Source organism: Strongylocentrotus purpuratus, unplaced genomic scaffold, assembly GCF_000002235.5.
Source record: "Strongylocentrotus purpuratus isolate Spur 01 unplaced genomic scaffold, Spur_5.0 spur5_scaffold_10, whole genome shotgun sequence".
In the NCBI taxonomy this organism is placed as follows: Eukaryota; Metazoa; Echinodermata; class Echinoidea; order Camarodonta; family Strongylocentrotidae; genus Strongylocentrotus; species Strongylocentrotus purpuratus.
Window position 1 is genome coordinate 29,542,720 of NW_022145595.1, and position 21,981 is coordinate 29,564,700.

The window sequence follows — 21,981 nt, forward strand, 5'->3', positions numbered from 1 at the left end:
AACTTTACAGACATGGGGAGAGCCCCCCATATCGATATCGCATGAATGTGCTATGCAATACATGCTTCTATTCATTTACCCCCCCCCCCCTTATTCCTGAAGAAAAAAAACAAAGATTGACGCCCCTCTACTATAACACAGAATAAATTACAAGAGACATTATTGCAAGGGCATCGATCCTTGCATGGATGATCTGGAGGTACATTGTGGCCCCCCCCTTGAATATTGGTACATTTCTGACGACTGTCATCATCCCCTCCCCATTCCAAAAAGATGAGACTAACGCCCCTATAACATCACACTGTATAAAAAAATAGAATGACAGACTATATTTAACTCACCATTACCTAACCCCTATTCTACACAAATCCTCTCTTTAAGATTCTAGACACAGAGTACCCTCGCACGTCCACCATCTTTCTCTCTCTCTCTCTCTCTGAATAAATGATATCTTAATTTAAAATCTATGTATATCAAGTGGTAGTAACTACAGTAGGTGTCCCCTAAACTCACTTATAAAGATTCTGCTTATTTTTTTTGTATTGACACCATCCAAAAGCCACTCATTCGCACTTCACTAAATTTGATGAAAACGGTACTAAACGAAGTCACTATATTCCCAAACCTTAATAATCTTTGCTATTCTTCCTATATATCCTTTTATTTTGTGGTTGTGGTTATTTTACCTGACTGCTAAGAAAGCATAAATGCTTGTAAGTAAGCAACCAGACGGCCGACAGCTTTCGGTCCACTCCGAGGGACCTGGTAATGAGGATTAATGCCTTACCAAAGGGCACTAGCCGGCATCGACTTGGTTTCGAACCCGGGTCACCGGATTACGAGACCACTGCTCTACCAACTGAGCTATCGCGCCTCCTTTATTATTAAAAAGATAAAAATTTGCAAGCATTAAAATTTGTGAGTATACTTTCTTCTGATTGATTACCCATATCATTACACTTTTTATAATCCAATTATTCGTTTCGTTTTCATTGCATACATGATTGTTAAGCTTAACGATCTAATTTGTAATGGAACGTTAATCAGACTTTCCTTATTATGAAATGAAAATATAATTTTAATTACAATACAATCTAATTACTTTTAGTCTATTTATTCGATTTAATTCAGAAACAAAATGTCCAAACTGACAATAGAGTGAACGGTATACGATTTGACGGTTGTGGTAGCTTTTATGCATAAATAACATTTTGGTATTAAACTACAGATGAATACCCAAGCCGGCAAGTTACCTCCATATTATAGTACACAATATTTGTAAAAAGTAGATTTTCGATTTGTTACTTTGTTATTGTTTGGATTGAACACAAGCCTATTCCTATTACTGATCTTCTTCCAACAGTTTTCATTTTCTTTTTCTTTGACCGATTTATTTTTAACTTAATTTAATTTTGTTACTGATGTTTTTCCCACTTCCACTCCCAGCAACTTTGATACGAAACGTAATAAAGAGAGAAAATTGAACAAGAGAACAAAAGGTAGGCAGAGAGAGGTAGAGAGACGGAGAGACAGAGAGAGGTAGAGAGACGGAGAGACGGAGAGAGAGAGAGAGGGGGGGGGAGAGAGAGGGAGGAGGGGTAAAGAAGAGGGAAATAAATAGAGAGTGAAAAATGGAAGATGTGATATGGGTGTAGAAAGAGGGGGAAAAGGGAGAGCAGGGGCAAGAGGGAGAAAAAGAAAGAAAGGAAGAGAGAAATAGAAGGGGGTATATAAAGCTATTTACATGAAATGTTTTTTAAGTCAATCATCGTTATGAAGATAACATAAGAACTTACACACGAGTGATTTCATGTCAAAGACCAATGTTTCATGTTCATCGAGTTAGCCAAGATATAATGATACACGAAGGCACTGGTGTCGAGGTATTGTCATGACATTTCGAAGCTATATCAAGTTATTATGAGTATCTAGGGTACCATCTTAATCGAGGGAGGGGTGAGGTGGGAAATCAGGGGGACATGGGGAGAGGGTTGCAATGAACTATCACTACTGTTCCTAACACAATCAAGTCTAGGAACAGCAGTAAAGGAGTTCCGAGCCGCCCTGTATAGGAATTCGTGAATTAGAAGAGATCGAGATATTGGCTTGAACATTTCCATTCAAACAATCTGCAGCGATTAGTGATGGGAAAAGAGGAAATCGCCTACAACATCCTCCCATAAACCTTTGATGTCATCCATGCATGATTGAGTGTAATATTGTGACCTATGTATCTCTCTCTCTCTCTCTCTCTCTCTCTCTCTCTCTCTCTCTCTCTCTCTCTCTCTTCTCTCTCTCTCTCTCTCTCTCTCTTGACTAGCAGTCCATGCCAATCAAATTTGATTTTCGTTTCCACTCGCATATAAATGCAATGTACTAAGATATACCTGTGAAAATAAATAGTGGCTACTGTTTTGTAGAGATTGATCGTAGGCACTAAAAAACGATTTTGAGTGTGTGATGCTGTTCGGAGAAAAATAACGACAGCGTTTGTGCTTTTATAGAAATTGTTTGAGACGGGTTCAGTTTATTTTCTTGTTAATGTTCTATTGATTTCAAACTGTTACATTACAAAAAGCTGAAATTGAGCAATAATAATGCATAATAATACACAAGGGCAGCGTGGAAGTCAATTTAATTAGATTAATTAACAAATCTAGAAGAAAAAAAGACATAAACAAAAATGAAAGTTTTCAGCTAAAGTTAGAATTACCCATTCTCAAAATGAATTTGTATTATGTTTCTTTGGTGCAGCCTCATTTAAGATTGATTCTCCATCTTTGCAACAAGAAACACAAGTTTGAATCGAATGGTGACGTGGAAGCCTATCTGTACATTGACGCACGGAGTTGGATCTCTCCCCGAGTGGAGAGGTCGGCCCAAGACGAAACGAGGTACCCAGCAATCCACTCTACCATATTAGGAAAGACGTCGGCGCCAGACCCAACCGCCTGGAGCTCAGCTGGTAGAGACTCTGTGCAGCAGCGGATGCAATGGCTGTCTTGGGTATGGGTAGGATAGGATGCAGTTCGTACGTTCGCCCACCACGTACACACACACACATACACACACGCACACACACATGCCCTTACATACATACATACTGTACCCTAAAATCTTGCCAAAGAATGGAACTAGGCTCGACTAGCACTTATGCTAACTTCTATTTCCCATTTAGAACTTTACCTAAATAAAGTAAACATATTGACGTATATATCTTTTGTACATTTAATAGTATGCAGATGTATGTCTAAATATCGTTATAAAACCATTACTGATCAATCGACATTACTCTTATGTTATGTAGACGTGTATCAGTATCATTTTTGCATCGTATGATTGTTCATAATTATTATACTCAGTGTCATTATTGTGAGGTGTTGTTGTTAATAAATTCAAATTCAAATTCATATGTGTGTATATGTATATGAGGGTGACAAAACACGAGTTACTCCTCAGTAAGCCTCCTAATGGATGATTTCTAGTCAGATGCGGCAAAGAAGAAAAGAGAGGAACGCATTTCCCCCCATCTCGGCAATCTCCAACCTCTTTGGATGAAAGTATCATTCCACTGTTTTCCAATAGTTTGATTCTTTAGATTTTTGATTTTTGATTTTTTTTTTTTTTTTTTTTGGGGGGGGGGGGGTCTTTCTCCTTTTCTTTCTTTTTGTTCCCTTTTCCTCCCTCTCTCATCTTCTTTCTCCTTTTTTTTTCTTCTCTCTTTCTCTCTCTCTCTTCGCGCGCCTTATTCTCTTTATTTTCTTAAACTGTGCGCACTATGCAACGGTCGCGCAAACTTTTGTTTGGAAATACTTCCTCTTTGCTAACCTTCTTCCTACCGCATAGAATTATTTGGAATTATTTGGTTTCAAAACATAATGCCCAATCAGTACAATGGATTTTCTTTTTTTTAATTGTATCACGTGCATTTTAATTTCATCTCACAGCAAGCAACAGCAAAATAGGAATGAAAGCTAATATCATGTAACTTTTTGCAACAAAATGCAATTATTTAAAATCCGAAAAAGTCATATTTCTAAATGTAATGGAGTCTGACCATTGCTGAGCACACAAAGGCCTATAATATCACCATGATAACAATATAACATAACCAATCATCTGTACTATCAGAAGACTAGGAATACATTTCTGTTCATTATGATTGAATACATTTTTCACATAAAGATACATATGTTGCACTCTACGTACAGGATACATACGTATAGCCTATATATATATATATATATACATATATATATGTTCTGTTGTACATACTGTATTAACGAATCCCACTCAAAAAAAATAATATTAAAACTGATGATGGTATATTTATGTTCACACATTAAACTTTATCAGACGAAAAGATCTTCGTCATCCTCAAAAACACCTATGAACAACAAATTTGAAGAAAATAACTTATCGATATACTAAAATATTATGTACATGTATTTTATATGAATAACACACAATTGATATTGATTTGTACACGAGTGTCTCTAGTCGGTTTACCTATAGGTATATAATTTGATAATTCAAGTAACATTTCTGCATCCTAAAAAGAATGGACGATACTGCATTCAGATTCTGTACATTATAACTTTTGACTATATTTATTATTCATGCATTTTTTGTTAATACTTTTTTTTTTGGGGGGGGGGGCAGTATTTAGAAAGCTTAGTTATGAGCATGGAAATTTCGATAGCTAGTATACACCTATACCATGCATATAGACCTGTTACTAACAATGTCTGAAAATAACGGTTCGCATCTCGAGGTTATACTATATTATATTATATCACATTTTATTGAAAAGCAAAACAGAATACAAAAGGAGCATATCAATTGAAAGCAAAACCTCAACCTCAAGACGTAACATGTAAAGAAAGAACGTATCTTTTTAATTGTTCCTCTATATAAAACAACCCCGATAATTCAGCATTGGCCTAAATTCTAGAAAATGTAGCCTGTAATAAGTAGAAATGTCACTCTCAATAATGTGTAGCCACTTCAGGATTAGGCCAGCATATCCAAAGTGATGGAGAGTAGAGCGTTTTTTAAAAGTCCGAAATTAAATATTCTACATTTCTACATTTAACAACGTAATTATTTTTCAATGTGTAGGTACAGTTTGTGTAAATGACCCGACCCCGACCCCGCCCCCCTTGTCTTTAAAAGCCTCGTTGAGATACGAGGTGGCAAAACCGCAGCGGGTTTTGTTTAAAATGACGTAATGATAACATGCAATACGCTTCACATATATCTGTGAGCTGTGCGAATACGCGCATGACTTCCGTTGCCTTAAATTTAGATTAAAGAAACCAAAAACGAAGAAAAAAAACGGCTGTTTTTCTTCGGTAGTTTTCCGTGTCATATCTGACATGACCACGTTGAATGCGCTGAATCAAATAAACAATAGACCCCGGGCTCTTTTCTGTCAAATATTGATCATGGATTTCCATAAATGATGAGCAATTGATTGGGTTGTTCAATTTCACTGGTTTCTTTGATGTCAAATGATGGGCTGTTTTGATCATACTCTGTCATGACAGCGATAGCACTCGGTTTGTCATATTTAGCCCAGTAGAGGGTGCCATTGAAGTAGCTTATATCTCGCATGTTAGGATCACTACTCATGTACTCTGTGAGCTCGTGAGCCTTTGTATGGACGTCCTTGTAGAAAGTTCGTTCCTCACGATAGTCACAGAAAAATATGCGTCGTGGGTCTCCTGCCAAAACAAAGAAAATTATTCTCTTTAATTTGATAAAAATGTAATAACAAAACACATACAACAATCTTTATCAATTAAAAATCCAAATCTGAGAAGACAAGACGAGACAAGATTACATTAAGGCCATGTAAAAAAAATATACATGTTTAGCGTCCCCGCCTGCTTCCTTTTTGGGGGCCGCCTCCTATTTTTTTTTTTTTTTTTTAAAGAAAAAAACATGAAAAACACTGCTAAAATGGATCTATTCTGGACGTGTTATACGAGGGTGTAAGAAGTGCCCCATGTTCACCTCTGATAATTATCTTTTGTACTTTGGCACATGTTCCTTTCCTTTCCTGATAAGTGTCCCCTTTTCCTCTCATCATTCAACGCGCCCTAGCTAATTTCAAGCGACTAAGAGCAATTTACCCCAAAGCTCGCTCGCACGCATCTATAGATGATAAACTCATGTTACTTATCAAAGGTCTCTTCAGTCGGCCGTTAGGAGAATGTGCTTATAACCCCATTAGGATTGGGTTTCTCCCTCTTTGTATGATGTAATTTTTCGCACTGCGACCTCACACATCTTAAAAAATTTCCTCGCTCGCTTCGCTCGCTCGCAAATTTTTTTTAGACAATCGGACCCAACTGCGAAGCATGATGCTTAAGCAATATCTTGTATGGTGTATACAGTGAAAACAAATATTGAAATCATCCCTGATAATGTAATCACAATGTAGGGGTATATCCCAATGTCTAAAAAATTGTATATTTTCGTTTTGAGATTTCCCTTTGTAGGTGCCCTTTTCCAGAAAGTGCCCTTTTTTCTCGGTGCCCCCCCCCCCCCCTCACTTTAGAAGTCGCTCGGCCGCCCCTGTCCGTAAGGACTCGTAAAAAAAATCCGTGTATGTGAAGGGGGTATTAACTGAACCCTTCTAAATATGAAATACGTACGGCTGAGATCAATGCTTAATCCGGTGATTTTGGTAAGATTGCCGTTACTGTACACAGTCTGCGTGATTCCAGATCCATTGAGAGGTTTGCGTAGGATCTTGCCGTTCGTATTTGACCAATACAAAAATCTGAAAAAATAAAAAGTGTCCTGTCAATTCAACATCAAGACAACAACACATTACTATTGTTATTTTAATAATATATTTTAAAAAATATATTATTATTTCTTTTATTATATTATTATTATCATTATTATTATTATCATTGTTATAGTCATCATCCTCATCACCATTACCACTATCATCTAAAACCATAATCATTATTATCATATATTTGATAAACACATAATCACGTAAACGGTGAATACAAAACAGCAGGAGACTTTCATTTGACTTGCATGTATAATTATGTGAGGGTACTACCTGGTAGGGTCTGGGTGGGTCAATTAACAACCCCCACCCCTCCTTCCGAACTATCAATATGATTACGTGATTAAACTTACCCCTGTTCCTCATCCACCTCCAAAGAATAAGGGTCATGAGATGCGGTTACAAAGTTCGTCTCACCCCCTGGAAATGTGCTATCTTGTCCAATATCCACAGTTGTTATTTCCATTGAACCTCTGTAGGCGATGTACAGAATGCGTGAAGATTCAGCGATCGCAAGTCCTTGTGGTTCTAAGATTAAAATGAAATCATGAATTATAAACATCTTGAAATGGGGGGGGGGGGATCCTAAATATGATTTACTTCAAATACTCATTTTTGTTTTGTTTTAATAGATCCGAAGTAGATAGACAGAATATAATAGCATTCAATAAGCAAACGAACAAACAAACAAACAAAGATTGCATGATATATTTCGTCCATGTTTTCACGAAGTGACGGTAGTGAGGAAAATCGTAACGCAAAGTGAATGCAATTTTTTTTCACTACCGTCACTTCGTGAAAATCTTAATACATTTTATGCAGTTTAATATCCCTCTCATAAAGTAAATATGCTGTGGAATCAGCTTTATTTCAATTTCGTATGGTGTCAGATTCCTTTACCATTCTTATTCGTATATATTAATATTATGATATGATTCTGTATTAAATTTTAATCATTGGATAGGGAGCAAGTTTATCCTTACGTCATAGCATATTTCAAAGCTTATCTTTGAATATGTTATTGTTTTACACATACCTGTACCATCGCCATTGTCATTAGTGAGCTTCTCCCTGTTTCCTCCATCCTCATCAGCACGATAAACTACATCTTCCAGCTCGTCAGTCCAGTAGATTTTCTTCTCCACGGAGTCATAGGTTATATGACCGGGGTTTTCAGTGGATGGTATGTCAGTGAAGTGTAGGTCATTTTGTAGGTCTGCAACAAAAATCTTGTACTGGGTATTTCCATCTGTCACAAAGATCTTTGCAGCCGATTCTAAAACAAATAGGTGAAAGAAGGTAACTTTATTTCACGTGGTTTTCCCTTGTACGTATATTAAGCAGCTGAAACAGAACTTTGACACTGATACCTAAAGCAAAATTAAGTGCTGGTCATCTGATGTATACCATTGCGAAAGAATTGTTTGTAACAATTGATTATGCAATATAAAAGAATGATTGAAAGTGTTGGTATTTTTAAAACGAAAAGACTTGACTCAATTTACAGACAATTATATCCATTGCACACAGATAGGTTAGATATTGGACATTTGGGATGAAATTTGGGCCAATCTTTTCAACTATTTTCCTTCATATTTCGTATATGAGGGCGTACGAGGAGCAACCCTTTTTAGGGGACATTTCTATTTTGCTTTTTTTTTTCTCCAAAGAATTACCTGGACCGATTGATAAAAACTTACAAAATATTGTTCATCTTTACCAGAGCTCAACCTTCTCTTTATTTTGTTAAAAATTACTATTCTGATAATTTATCAATTACAATTTGTAGGGCAGAATATATGGAAAACTGAATAGATCCCTATCAATACATATGAAGGATAAGAAAATAATAGGCAAATTGATCATTCAAAGATTATAATACAGACGTTATTGATTGATTGCTCTATTCAGATAAGTAACATAATGGCTCTGTTCTCCTTCGAGGCCTTAGTTATATGTTAAAAGAGGATTTTCGTCTACGTCTTTAAATGTTTTTAATTGTTATCATTTTTATTTGTATTGGTTTCGGCCTACCTTTAGGCTAATTATTGGTCTTAATTGTATTTTAAAATTCTAATTCAAAAAAAGTAAAGGCCACCGCACACTTTAGTGCATTTGAGCCTTCTCGTCAGAATAAAGGCCCAATCTGCTCCAAATCGTAGACATTCTGAGGATTTAGATTTTATAAATCATATGACTATTCATATTGTATTTATGGGCAATAACCAGCATGTCAATGAACAATGGTCTGAATGCGAATTACAACGAATTGCAACAACAGAAGGTAAAAGCCTTCCTTCAAAGAAGCGCAGAAAAGAACAAAATAAGGAAAGGGGAAATAAAAATAATAAACTCTTTCGGTCAGAGGTAGAGAGAGAGGGAGAGAGGGAGAGAGAGAAAAAGAAAGAGAGAGAGAGAGAGAGAGAGAGAGAGAGATCATGGGCAAATTTTACCATGGCATCATGATAAAAAAACGACAATATTTACTAGAGGTGTTTGCCTACATAAATACTTATTTTCCTTAGTATATTTAGGTCTGTAAAGATGACATAAATAATTACATAGATAATACAATGTTGATTATGCAATTTTTGATACAATATCATAATATATTATTCAATTATGTTTCGGATTTGTGTTGATAATCAATGTTTTAGTATTGGAAAAAAATAAACCAAGCTACCAGCGATTATCATCAGATCTCAAAATTGGAGAGAGAGAGAGAGAGAGAGAGAGAGAAAAAAAGGAAAGTGAGAAATCGAGAGAGAAATAGAAGACAGAGAGAGAAGAAAGATAAAAGAATGAGAGAGAGAAATAGAGGGAGGGATAGAGAGAGAGAGAGAGTGAGGGGAGAGAGAGAGGGGAGAGAGAGAGAGAGAGAGAGAAGAGAAAGATGGTGTAAATGAAGTTTTCTTACGAGTAGTTGTGGCAGGATGTGAGGTGGTGGATTCCGTCGTGGACATCGTTGTGGTGTCTTGTGTTGTAGTAGATTCTGTTGAAGAAATATGATATATACGCCTTACGATGCAATCTGATGGAAAAATTATTTAAATTTAAATTTACCCAAATTTAACAAATCTTACTCGACAATTCATTACATAGTATTCAATTCCTAGTTTTAGACGCCTGGGCAGCTGCCGAGATCGAACAAGATGTTGGTTCATGTTTTAGCAAATTGTATACACGCGAAAATGGAAAAAAAAAGAGAGAGACATAGAGAGACGAAAGAGAAAATTGGAAAGAGAGAGAGAGAGAAAAAAAAGAAAGAGACGAAAGTGAAAATTGGAGGGAGACAGAGAGACAGAGAGAGAGATAGGAGAGAGAGAGAGAGAGAGAGAGAGAGAGAGGAGAAAGATGGTGTAAATGAAATTTTCTTACGAGTTGTTGTGGAAATAGGATGTGAGGTGGTGGATTCCGTCGTGGACATCGTTGTGGTGTCTTGTGGTGTAGTTGATTCTGAAGAAGAAATATGATATGCCTGATGATACAATGTGAGGGCAAAATCCAAATTTAACAAATCTTACTCGACAAATCATCACATGATATTCAATTTCTAGCTTTTGACGCCTGAACGGCTGCCGAGAACAAGATGTTGCTCCACGTTGTCGAAGATTGTAAACACAAGAAAATGGAAATGAAATAGAGAGAGAGAGAGAGAGAGAGAGGGAGAGAGACCATGGAGAGACGAAAGAGAACATTGGATAGAGAGAACGGAATCGAAAAAACATATTAAACAGATATCGAGAGGGAGAAAAAGGGCAGAGAGAGAGAGAGAGAGAGATTAAGGTAAATGCTTACTTGTAGTTGAAGTGGGATTTGATGTGGTCGATTCCGATACAGAATTGGTTGTTGCTTCACGAGAAGTAGTGGATGCTGAAAACGAATCTAAAGATTTAAATTTCTGCTCTTAAACATAAGATTTTTAGAGAGAGTCAGATAAACACATAGAGAAGGGAAAGAGAGAGAGAGAGAGGGGGGGAGAGAGAGAAAGAGAGAGAGAGAGAGGGGGAGTTGGAAAGAGAGATCACTGTTGTGTGTGCTAGAGAGTAGAGATAGAAGGAAACTTGAAAATGTCCAGAATCGTGCCGCTAGATTAATATTAGGCCTTGGGTCAAGAACTCACACTTTACGCTTCCTCAAGGAGCTCCACTGGTTACCTCTACGCCAACATGTTCTGTTTAAAATCTGTTTGTATGCTTTCAAAATACTCAATCATTTGGCACCTGAATATCTTAGAGGTAAAGACAAGTTCTGGTCATGCGATTGCACTGTGAAAGAAACGTTGTGGAATCAGAAAAGGTTAATCATCTAGCATCACCTTATAAGTATTGGTTTGTACTGCAAGTTTCTGGAATCATCAAAATGATAAGAAATTTGGCACAGTCTTAAATATATCAATTAATAGGTGGTTTCCCGGCAAAATTTGTATCATCACGTATTAGTCAAAACATATTCTTTCACATGATTAGTAATAAGAGCTTTCATTTCATATTTTTGAGAGGGAGGCGCTTCCAAAACTGGTCTATACCTTTAATGACACCCTCCAAATACATACACCATCTCGTAATCTTCGCTCAGCAACCGACACAATTCCATGTAAACTTATCATTCCCAAATCTAGACTCTCAGCAGCTGAAAAAGGTTGAGCAGTAGCCGCACCAAAGACTTGGAACAGCATCCCCCTTTACATAAGGGAACTTACATGTACATGTCTAGCCACCTTCAACAGATCCCTCAAAACTTACCTTTCCCCCGGTGATCTATGTGATGTACTTTATGTGAGACTGTAAATTGTTATCCTCTTTTAATATACGTTTCATTTGATAAACAACCAAATTTAATAAACCTCAAGCAAGAAACGAAGGAATATTGAGATAAAGTGTAATTCACATTGTGAACAAGACTAGTAATTAATCGCCATGAATTCGTGCATCTGGGCTAGTCTACTTGAAGCATATATATCCTTGTTTGTAGAAAGGAAGAATGATATGCCGTTCTTGTATAGCAAATATTTCTCAATGTAATACAAAGTTTCGAATCGCTTTCAAAGAGTACACAGTATATCTAGTTTGAGGCAAATTTAATAATGCTTTCTGCGAGAATTTTCCCGTCCAAACTACTTTGAGGAAATGACTAGAAAGCGAGTAGTACAGTGTTAATTTGGACAATAAAGGGCTCTTCTCTTAAACGAAGATGAATCAATATATATAATTGTGAGAATAATGATGCGAAGCTCTATCAAAGTTCCCCATTGCATGAGGAGCGGATCAAGTCCTTTGGCAAAATTTACCATGATAAAGAAGGGAAATATTTACCAACGGTGTTAACCCACCTCAATACATATTTTGCTTAGTAATTTTAGATCAGTAAAGATAACATAAAAGCCATGATAATAAATTTTGATTATACAATATTGATACAATAACGGAGGGAAAAAAATACTTTGAAATGGTGAACAATTTTATGGACCTTAATTGACACAAAACATTGGTCTGTGGAAGCAACAATAAACAAAAGAGCAGAAATGTTCATGAAATGAAGATAAAGAAAGGAAATGGAAGTATTGATTTGGAAGAGAGAGGATGAGAGAGACAAAGACAGAGAGAGAGAGAAAGAGAGAGAGAGAGAGAGAGAGAGAGATAGAGAAAGAGAAAATTTCTTACCGAAAGTTGTACGGCTTAATGTGGTCGAAGGAGTCGTAGAATTAGTTTTAGGGGCTGAAGAAAAAACAATATAAACGATAAACGCCTTTTGAAATAAATCATTATGAACTGACAAATCGCGCTACATAATAATGAAGAAACAAACAGACGAGCTAATAAATGAGGAATTTGCCTCATCGATATAAGAGGGTTTTTTTTTTAAATTTTGGTGATTTATGTTAATAATCCATGTAGACACTAGGGAAAAGGAAAACTAGCTCCGAGCGCTTTTATCATCTTATACTTCATATGGGAATTATTCTCTTTTTGTGTTATGTTCAGCAAAGCCCGCAGGAAAATAAAACTAGAAATGGCAAAAAGGAGAACTGTCGCAATTTCATACAAATTATACTGGACAGTTCCATTTAATACTAGATTTTGACGCCTCAGCGGCTGCCGAATGCCAGATGTTGCTACACGTTGTAGCACATTCTATATACTTGAAAGTAAAAGTAAAATTGAAATAGAAAGACAGGGGGAGGGAGGGGGGGGGGAAATCATGATTCTTAACGCCTAAACTTTGTACCGCCTTGTCCAATTTTTCATTCATTATTGCATATTTCTACGTCTGAAAATGTTTCGACATTGACTCCTCTCTGACCTCAGAAAGGATTCAATTTCCCTACACATGCATACATTTTAGTCGTTAATAAGTTCTTGATGGTATAATTACTATTATTGCTCAAGAATCATAATTTTCTAATGCATTCGATCTCTTCACTCCAATGATTTATGGTATTTTTAATTAGTCTACCTACAAGTTGGGCTAACATTTCATAATTGTTATGATCATAACTATAAACCTAAAACTCACCAGATAACTTGCAAACGAAATGTCGTTTAATACCCTTCAATGAGATGGGAAACGAGGGCATGTACTCCGGCACTGTAGGCATCAATTCACCATTAACAAGAATCGGCTGGCAATGATTATCCTCCGTAAGCAACACCCCATCGGCCATGTTTGTAGACCCCCGCGCGTTAGCTAAAACACATCAATATATACAATACGTCGTTAAATACACAAAATGCAAAAGTTGACTTAATACACACACAAGAACAAAATCCTTTGCTTCGCGAGGAATAAATACAAAATATAATTATCATTACTTTCGTTCAATAGATTTCGCCCTCAATAATTTTGTTCGCAGACCATTTAGACTACCGCATCTAATATTCTCTCTCTCTCTCTCTCTCTCTCTCTCTCTCTCTCTTTCACTCACCCCTCTCATTCTTCTTCCATACACTCTCCACATTTTGTCATTCGATAGGGAAGTTCCCCTATGCCGTCATACCCATACCCAAACCCTTCTTACGTTACTGGTCTGGGAGTTACGAATAACTGATGGGGACACATGCCATCACTTTTGACTCGTTTGGGCAAACATGCGGTAGCAGAAAGAGGATGAATCAGGAACCGGTCAAAAACATTAAAATGCATGTCGTGTCTTTATTCAAAATACGTCCCGACGCAATTATTAGCGTCATGTCTTTATTCGAACTACGACATAACAGGTTGTTATGTTTTTGACAGATTCCGGCTTCTATAAAGTAAGGGAACCATCCCCCAGACCATCATGAGCCGACCTCCCTAGCTTTCTTTACTTCCACGATCACCTAAATTGACGACATATTTTCACTTCAAATATGAGATACTATATTTAGTCGGGTCGAGTTCCACCAAAATGGCCGCCAGTCTTATTACTATTTACAGTTAAGTTATAATTAGCAAGATTCAAAATATTTTTTAGAGGTCAGGATAATCACTGGTATGCTTTGAATTATTATGGTTTAGAGTTGCCTTAATTTGCCAAATTTCGTATTCCAATATAGCCGCCGGAAACTGAAATTAGTCATAATTTTTGATATATCTATATATGATTTATCAGGACAATCACCCCCGGAAAATTACCCCCTGTAAAACTACCCCCGAAGGACAATTTCCCTCTGGAAAATACCCCCCCCCCCCGTGGACAATTACCCCCTGGGGGGGGGGGGTGATTGTCCTAAAAATCCTATCTTAGAGATGTAATTTTGATGTCTTTCACCAAAGTTGACCACCTGTTGACCACAATAGCAACATATAAGTTGCTATGTCAGACATGTCAGACTAAACTAATATTCTAGAATAGACAATGGTATGTAATTTCCCCCAGCTTAGCACACGTTCATAATATAATTGCATGCTTCCATACATATGTACAATACATCATCATTGCCTTTGTCTTCCTGGTGATGCTATGTATGTCTGACATAGCAACTTGTATGCTGCTATTGTATTACGTATTGTAACAGGTGGTCGACTTCGGCAAAGATACATACCACTTTCTCAAGTTAGCTCATTGATGACTGACAGATGATAAAACAAGGGGAATGAGAACTGGAGATTTTTGGGGTGGAGCTTAGCAAGTTTGAAAAAAAAAATTTTTTAAAATATTTAAAAATCTATGAAACAAATTCAGAAGTTTACATAACAACATATGGGATGTATGCACAACTGCACACCAACAGGACTAATAATCTTTTAAAGTCCACTCCAAATTTTATTAAGTTAAACCGAAAATGGAAATTCTTTTTGCCCAATTGATCGTGAGCCCGGCAGCCACTGAGCAGCGCCAGATCGACGTTGTTCAATTGAACGCCAAACAGGGTAGCAGCAACTCCCGTCTTTTAACGTCTTTTGGTATGACGCGGCCGAAGTTCGAACCCACGCCCTCCCGGTTATGTAAGAACATACAATTTAAATGAAAACATCATCTTTGATCAAAATTGATTCAGAGACGGCTGAAATAACCTTAAATATAACGATTTCTAATATTTCACCAGCCGTTGACAAAAAAAAAACAGTTAGCGCCGATGCCAATGCCGATGTTGGCCTTTTGTTTGCTTTTTCGTGTTGCCTACGCGCAACCAGCCGAACCGTATATTGTTATTATTAATTAATTAATTACTTAACAGTCACCGTATCTTTTTTTAAGTTGAGCTGAATTGATATGATCGTATTGGCTAAATATCACACATCAAGGACAATTACCCTCGAGGACAATTATCTCCCGAGCTGTTAGCTATAAGTTAATTACAATACCTATTATGTAGACATAGCCTAAATATCTGTTACTCGTTATTAGGCACCTTGTTTATCCTAATAAACGTATCTTCCATTTCAAAGTAGAGAACACAATCTCCATTGTTTTATTTGACTGTGTGCGGATAAGTGACACTCGACGTTACGCCACCAGGAACAATTATCATCATCATTATCATAAGTACACCGCCGAGGACAATAACCCCCTTTTACAGTCACCCCCCCCCCCCCTGAGGACAATTACGCCCCCTAAAAATTACCCTCTAGGACAACTACACCCGTGCACAATCCCCCCCCCCCCCCTTTGACGGTCAATCCCCTCCCCCTCTCTCTTCGTATTAGGCCTACCCCCGAACAAAAATTCTGCTTTTATCAAAAGCAACTGATTATCAGGGTGGACTTCCCGATTTATTTACAGGGGGTGGGGTAAATTTTAGGGGGTGTTTTTTCATCAGGGTGTTTGTCCTCTGGGGTAAATTTCCGGTGGGTTGTTGTCCTTGTGGGGATAGTTTTCGTGGGGGAACTCATGGGGGGGGGGGTGATTGTCCAGGGGTAATTGTCCTGATACGCTATGGCGGCTATTTTGAAATTCGACCTAGAATTTTTGCAGGGAGGTCTCCTGAACACGTTGATATCAAACAAACTTTTACAAAATCCAATGTCTCAAAGCCCTCACATATGGAGTCTTGCCCCCAAGGTGACGGATCTAGCCCGCGATTATGCTCCTAATTAATTACAATAAAAGACTAAATTCATTCTAACTCTCACCAAAAACAGATAAGGTACAGAGAAGTAGGAACATGTCTCTCAGGGTAACAGCGGATGTATGTCTCTGCATCTATTGTCACAAAGAAACAAAATGAAGGGATTCAGCACTGTAAAAGTAAAACCGTTTACTCACTCTTACGAAAAGTGATGTAGAAAGATGAAGATGAAGCCCTGAAACTATTGGATTGGTTTATAGATAAGGATGGGGATAACGAAAATATTTTGATAAAGAACGCTTTGCGAATTGTCTTTGTTTTTAATAACCAGACATACCACATGATGTTATTAATGTTAGGTAGACATAACTAAATTGAAAATTCTAAGAAATGGGAAATGTTGATTCCCCATGTCCTTCAACAACAACAAATATTCATATTTCATTTTAGTTTTACCTTGTATTTCTTTGAAATATTCATTTATGAAATTCAGATATTGTTACATTTGTTGTCCAATACACAATTAATCATCATCATCCGCGAATTCGATGATAAAACCCCCATTCGACCCTTGATTCGTCTTACCTTTATAGAAATTGTCCTCTGCTCTAATCTTGTATAGATACTTTTTCAGTCGAACAGCAATCTTGAAGTTTACAGCACCGACAGTTATTTTCCAAACAAGAACAAAATGGGAAGGTGCTTATTTGCACACAAATAATAGATGGAAAATGCTTGAAGTTCAATAGGTAATGTAGTTCATTGAATGAACGACACTACAATTCGGCGGCTGGTCGCTATCGAGTTCTGTTTGGGATGTTCCTGCTGAAGGAGCATTATACAGAAATGGCTGACTCAATTCGTGTGGTAGATGTTGTATACTGTCGGACCAATCAGAGAGCTGCATAGTGTGTAACTATAATCACTTTCATATATACATGTATAAAAACATTATGGAGGGTCTATCTACGAATTGATATGCAGCGGCGGATCTAGGGTTTCCGAATAAGGGGGGGGGGGGGACCAACGTTTGCGCAAAGCGCGCTACCAGCGCATTGTCGTTAGTCCTTGCATGCTCGTTCACGAATACGTGTCACTTGATAGCTTTCATCCAATTTTCCAACAGGGACTCTCCTTTAAAATAACGTGTAGTATAAATAATTAATGTCATTACTCGCTGGAAGTAGGTTTTAATATAACTCGAGCGAGACTTCTCGAATATTCTACAATATAAATACAATAGTACTAGAAGAAGACTAAACAAAAAAGATAAAAAGGCCAATAACAATGTATATGATTATTAACACGTACGAAAATTGTGAAAAATGGGCTTTTACTTCGAGATAAAATCGCCAAAATGACCCTTAAAAATGGGTAGGGATTTCGAGGCTTGAACGGCACACTTGAAAGGCATTAATCCTCATTACCAGGTCCTTCGGAGAGGACCTAAAGCCATCGGCCGTCTGGTTGCTTAATAACAGTCAGGTAAAATAACCACCATCACCACCGTTCAAACTAAATATGAGTACCCCCGCCCCCCCCCCCCCCCAAGTGTTGGTTTACCAACAATTGCTCTACGTTATATGCGTCCCGGAAAAAACGAAACCGAGAATTATCGTTGTTTTATCATAACGTAGTCACATTTATAATTACTAAATTACACATATTTGGAAAGCTTAGATCGCCCTCTTTCATTTGATTATGATGCATATTTTCGCATGAGTGATTAAAATGAAGTTGAAGAGAGGAAATCAAAAAGTCATTTGGCGGACAGTTTCTGAATTTCAAAGAGATAATCCCATTTCTAGAAAGTTGAAGCTCTGCCCTTTCATATAACACCTCAAACAGGAAAAATGAGCAAGGAATGACAAAGTTCTGTTTGTTTAAAAAAGTGCTTGCATTTCCATAATTTTATCAAACGAATTCGTTTTCACTGGGTGCCTGCCATAGCAACATGCAGAATTGACAACAGACTTAACTCCGTTTCGTTGACAATCAGCCATGCATGAAGTCTTTCGTCTACGGCTGATTGTCAACGAAATGATAAACCAACGATTATGTAGTCATGTATGGTAATACTAAGGAAATACTAAGCCAACAAATCATCAAACACACACACACACACGCACACACACACGCACACACACACACACACACACACACACACACGCATGCAGACACCCCTTGCGCATCCCGTGTTAACGTCATGACCGGACTCGGTGCTTTATAATTACTTTTATATTATGCATTACTAGGTCCCGAAGCAAGCGTATAATAAAATCAAAAGGAAGGAAGATGGAAGAAGAAATAGATGAAGAAAGGCTGTTTTTATGGGGTATCTAAATGAGGGCTTAATGTAGACTATCCTGTTGGAATATAACTGTCATGAATATTGTGATCTGGTGTTACGTTTGATTTGCTACTAAATCTCATTACATTTTAACCTATTTTATCACTGCATTTACATTTTAAAATATGGTGCCGTTTCCATAATAATAATTGTCAGTCAGTACAAATACAATTATATGTATATTCATGAATGAAAATGTGAACTTTAATATGAATATTAGCTTCATCGTTGCCATGTTAAAGGTAAAGACCAGTATTGGAAACGCCCACTTTCAAAAAATGAAATGGAAGCTCTTATTACCAATCATGTGAAAGAATATGTTTTGACTACATGATGATAAAAAATTTGCCGGGAAACCGCCTACTAATTGATATATTTGGTAAATTAGTTTATCTATTGGGATGTGATAGATAAAACGCGAGTGTGCGTAGTCCCATATACATCTTTCTGTGTACAGTGCTTGTAACTTTACGAAGACTGGGCCAAATTTCTTATCATTTTGATGATGCCAGCACCTTGCAGTACACACCAATACTTATATGCTAGATGATTAACCTTTTCTGATCGATTCCACAACGTTTCTTTCACAATGCAATCGCATGACCATAACTGGTCTTTATCTTTAAGATAGTTAATGATAAACATGATATAGTGACTTCGTCAACTATAGAAGCCATTTTACTCTGTCTTTCTTTGAATTTTAACGTGACATAATTGGCCTTGAATGGCGGAAATTGTTTAGAATAATAATTGGTACACATGATTAGACCTTCATTTTTATTTGCTAGCGCTTTTTTTAACACTGCTTTCATCAGTTAATGATCACCTACACTGTACTTATCCTAATCACGAAATAATTATATTCGGTTTTCAACAACCAATAGACGTGTTCATGCCACGGCTCAATGATTGGTAATTGGTGATTATGTGGATGTCGGGCACGATGCATTGTACTTCTGGTCGCCATGGCGTTCATTCTTTCTCATCTCGTTTCTATTTGTTACAAATGCTTAGAGTCAATGGTTTCATTTTGGCAGGTTGGTGGTTTTCTTTTTTTCTCTTTTGGTCGGGGGGGGGGGGGGGGTATCGGGATATCGGACATCATCAAAATAAATGTCCCAGTTACGAATGTATGGTCCACCGCTATAAATCTCATCCAAACTCCCTGAGAGTCAGTACCTTCACAGTGCGACCCAGAAAAAACGAAACCGAGAATTATCGATGTGTTATCATAACTTAATCACAATTATAATTAATAAATGACACATATTTGTAAAGCTTAGATCCTCCTCTTTCATTATTTTGAAGCAAATCATATGATACATATTTCACACATGAGTGATTAAAAGCAATTTGAAGGAAGGAAACCAAAAGGTCATTTGGCGGGCAGTATCTGAATTTCGAAGAAAAATTCACATTTCTAGAAAGTTCATTTTCTGTTCTTTTATATAACACCTCAAGCAGGAAAAATGAGCCAGGAATAACAGAGTTCTGTTTGTTTAAAGTGATGTTTGCATTAATTTGATTAAACGAATTTGTTTCGAGTCCACTGGCTGCCTGCCGTAGCAAAAAACGGAGTTGACAAAAGATTTAACTCCGTTTCGTTGACGATCAGACATAGACGAAAGACTTCATGCATGGCTGATTAATATAAAAAATAAGAACCTTCCGATTAGCATATTTAATGTGCGGATAAAAACAATTTAATTCTGAGTAACAGACCCTTGGTAAAAAGAACGAGTGTATATTATGTGTGGAACTCACGATTACAAACCTTCACAAGAGAGAGAGAGAGGGGGAGAGAGAGAAAAAGAGAGAGAGAGTGAGGGAGAGAGAGAGAGAGAGGGAGAGAAAGAGAGAGAGAAAAATAGAGAAAGGGAGAGAGAACCCATGATAACGAGCTTCCCATCATATCACTTCAGAAAAAGTTTAGAAAGTAACGGAAATATCAGATGACATGATAGCCTATGAAAATTGATAGGGTTATTCGGTAGGATTATATTAATTTAAGCTGAGTCATTGGGGAAAACGAGAAATGTTGCAATCCATGCTCGTTCGAACTGAGATACTGATGGTACGCTGATCAGAAGATAAGATAGATAATTAAACTAGTTAAGCTAACAATCTGATATGCTAAGTCCTATAAGCAGCATGAAAGCCTCATTTTGCTCTTACTTTTGCAATGTGAAGGAGATTGGTACATACTATTCAAACGTTGGTAGTATAAAACATGAGTGTCTTCCAAAAACATAATACTTCCTGACGAACTCGGTTCCAAAAAAATTGCTCTGGTTAGAACTTTCATTGGTTTTGTCTGGGCTTTCAAGATTTTCAAGGGATGTATTTGGCTCTTGTCTTTGTACAGGTAAGGAAGAGAAACGTCTTGAACTAGTTTATATACCGTATCTGTATGTTGTCACCTCCACACACAATTATTTACATGCTAGTAATAGCCTGGATATATAGCGCTTGATACGAAATACCGTCTCTATTAAACTTAAAGGCCGTCTGTACTAGTTTGGCTAGGGGGCATTAGATCACCCAGTGTGGTCACTGACAGCTATGTTGCTATCTCATCAACTCAACTCTCACTAAACATAAGAAAAAGAGGATCATGGGGACCTATGGTCACCGATTAGGCATATATAGAGGGAGCAAATAGCTCCAAGTACAGTGGGACTTTAAGCCCTTTACAGATATTATTATTATTACCCCGGTCATCTGATTCAATTACGCACAATGTGCACCATCTCCTCGCCCTGGGGAGTATTCCAAAAATTTGGTAACCGTGAGTGCATATTATGCACAAGGGCTTTCGTCATCTCTCCTGGGTATGGAGTGGCAAATGCAGATTGATGCATTGGCAAAGGACATTAGTGCCGTGTCGAGGATCGACCACTCAGTTCATACTGTTTCCTGCGCTAACAAGTTTGAGTAAATAGGGACTACTATCCTTTAGGCTTTAGATTCGATGTATGAATTTCTCATATGGAATTATTGGGATTCCTTGTATTTAAAGGTAATACAAAGTTTTGGGAAATTTTGAAAGTTGAGTGGAAAGTGATTCTTTACAATGTTGATATATTTGCATGCCTCTGTATATGCACTAGAAAATTTAGCCCCTAAAACATTTCTGCTTTCGAGAAAAATTGAATATCAAAATTTACCGGTGCTCCCCGTAAATTTTGACAAATTTCAAATAGCGCCTACGACCGTACAATGGTAGCTGCGACCATGAAAATCTCAGAATATGTAGTTGTGGTATATAATTTCCAAATAGGAAAGCTAATCAATCGATTTTAGTCAAGTAACATTGTTTTATAGCTTAA

The 21,981-nt window shown here is 37.2% G+C and overlaps 1 protein-coding gene and 1 long non-coding RNA gene across 4 annotated transcripts; both read right to left on the reverse strand.

Annotated features, from left to right (window-relative positions):
* Positions 1-5,425: 5,425 nt before the first annotated feature.
* On the reverse strand, positions 5,426-7,333 carry LOC105446047. The gene is made up of 3 exons (XM_030980152.1): positions 7,165-7,333; positions 6,663-6,790; positions 5,426-5,726 (listed from the first exon to the last, which is right to left on the reverse strand). The coding sequence occupies exons 1-3, from the start codon at positions 7,275-7,277 to the stop codon at positions 5,446-5,448; spliced, it is 522 nt and encodes a 173-aa protein (XP_030836012.1). The 5' UTR covers positions 7,278-7,333; the 3' UTR covers positions 5,426-5,445.
* A 2,862-nt stretch (positions 7,334-10,195) lies between these two features.
* On the reverse strand, positions 10,196-13,480 carry LOC105443193. Of its 3 annotated transcripts, none has more exons than XR_004063141.1 (3): positions 13,328-13,480; positions 12,475-12,528; positions 10,196-10,267 (listed from the first exon to the last, which is right to left on the reverse strand). It is a non-coding gene; the product is annotated as an uncharacterized LOC105443193 (long non-coding RNA). The 3 variants fall into 3 exon arrangements; XR_004063140.1 differs by lacking the exon at positions 10,196-10,267 and adding an exon at positions 10,617-10,684; XR_004063142.1 differs by lacking the exon at positions 10,196-10,267 and adding an exon at positions 10,617-10,696.
* Positions 13,481-21,981: the final 8,501 nt, after the last annotated feature.

Excerpts from the sequence above, each read along its gene's own strand:
- LOC105446047 (XM_030980152.1), bottom strand. The coding sequence starts at position 7,277 with ATGGAAATAACAACTGTGGATATTGGACAAGATAGCACATTTCCAGGG. Across the intron at positions 6,791-7,164 it reads GAGGTGGATGAGGAACAGGG|ATTTTTGTATTGGTCAAATA; the intron begins GTAAGTTTAATC and ends TTATTTTTTCAG. Across the intron at positions 5,727-6,662 it reads ATTAAGCATTGATCTCAGCC|GAGACCCACGACGCATATTT; the intron begins GTACGTATTTCA and ends TTGTTTTGGCAG.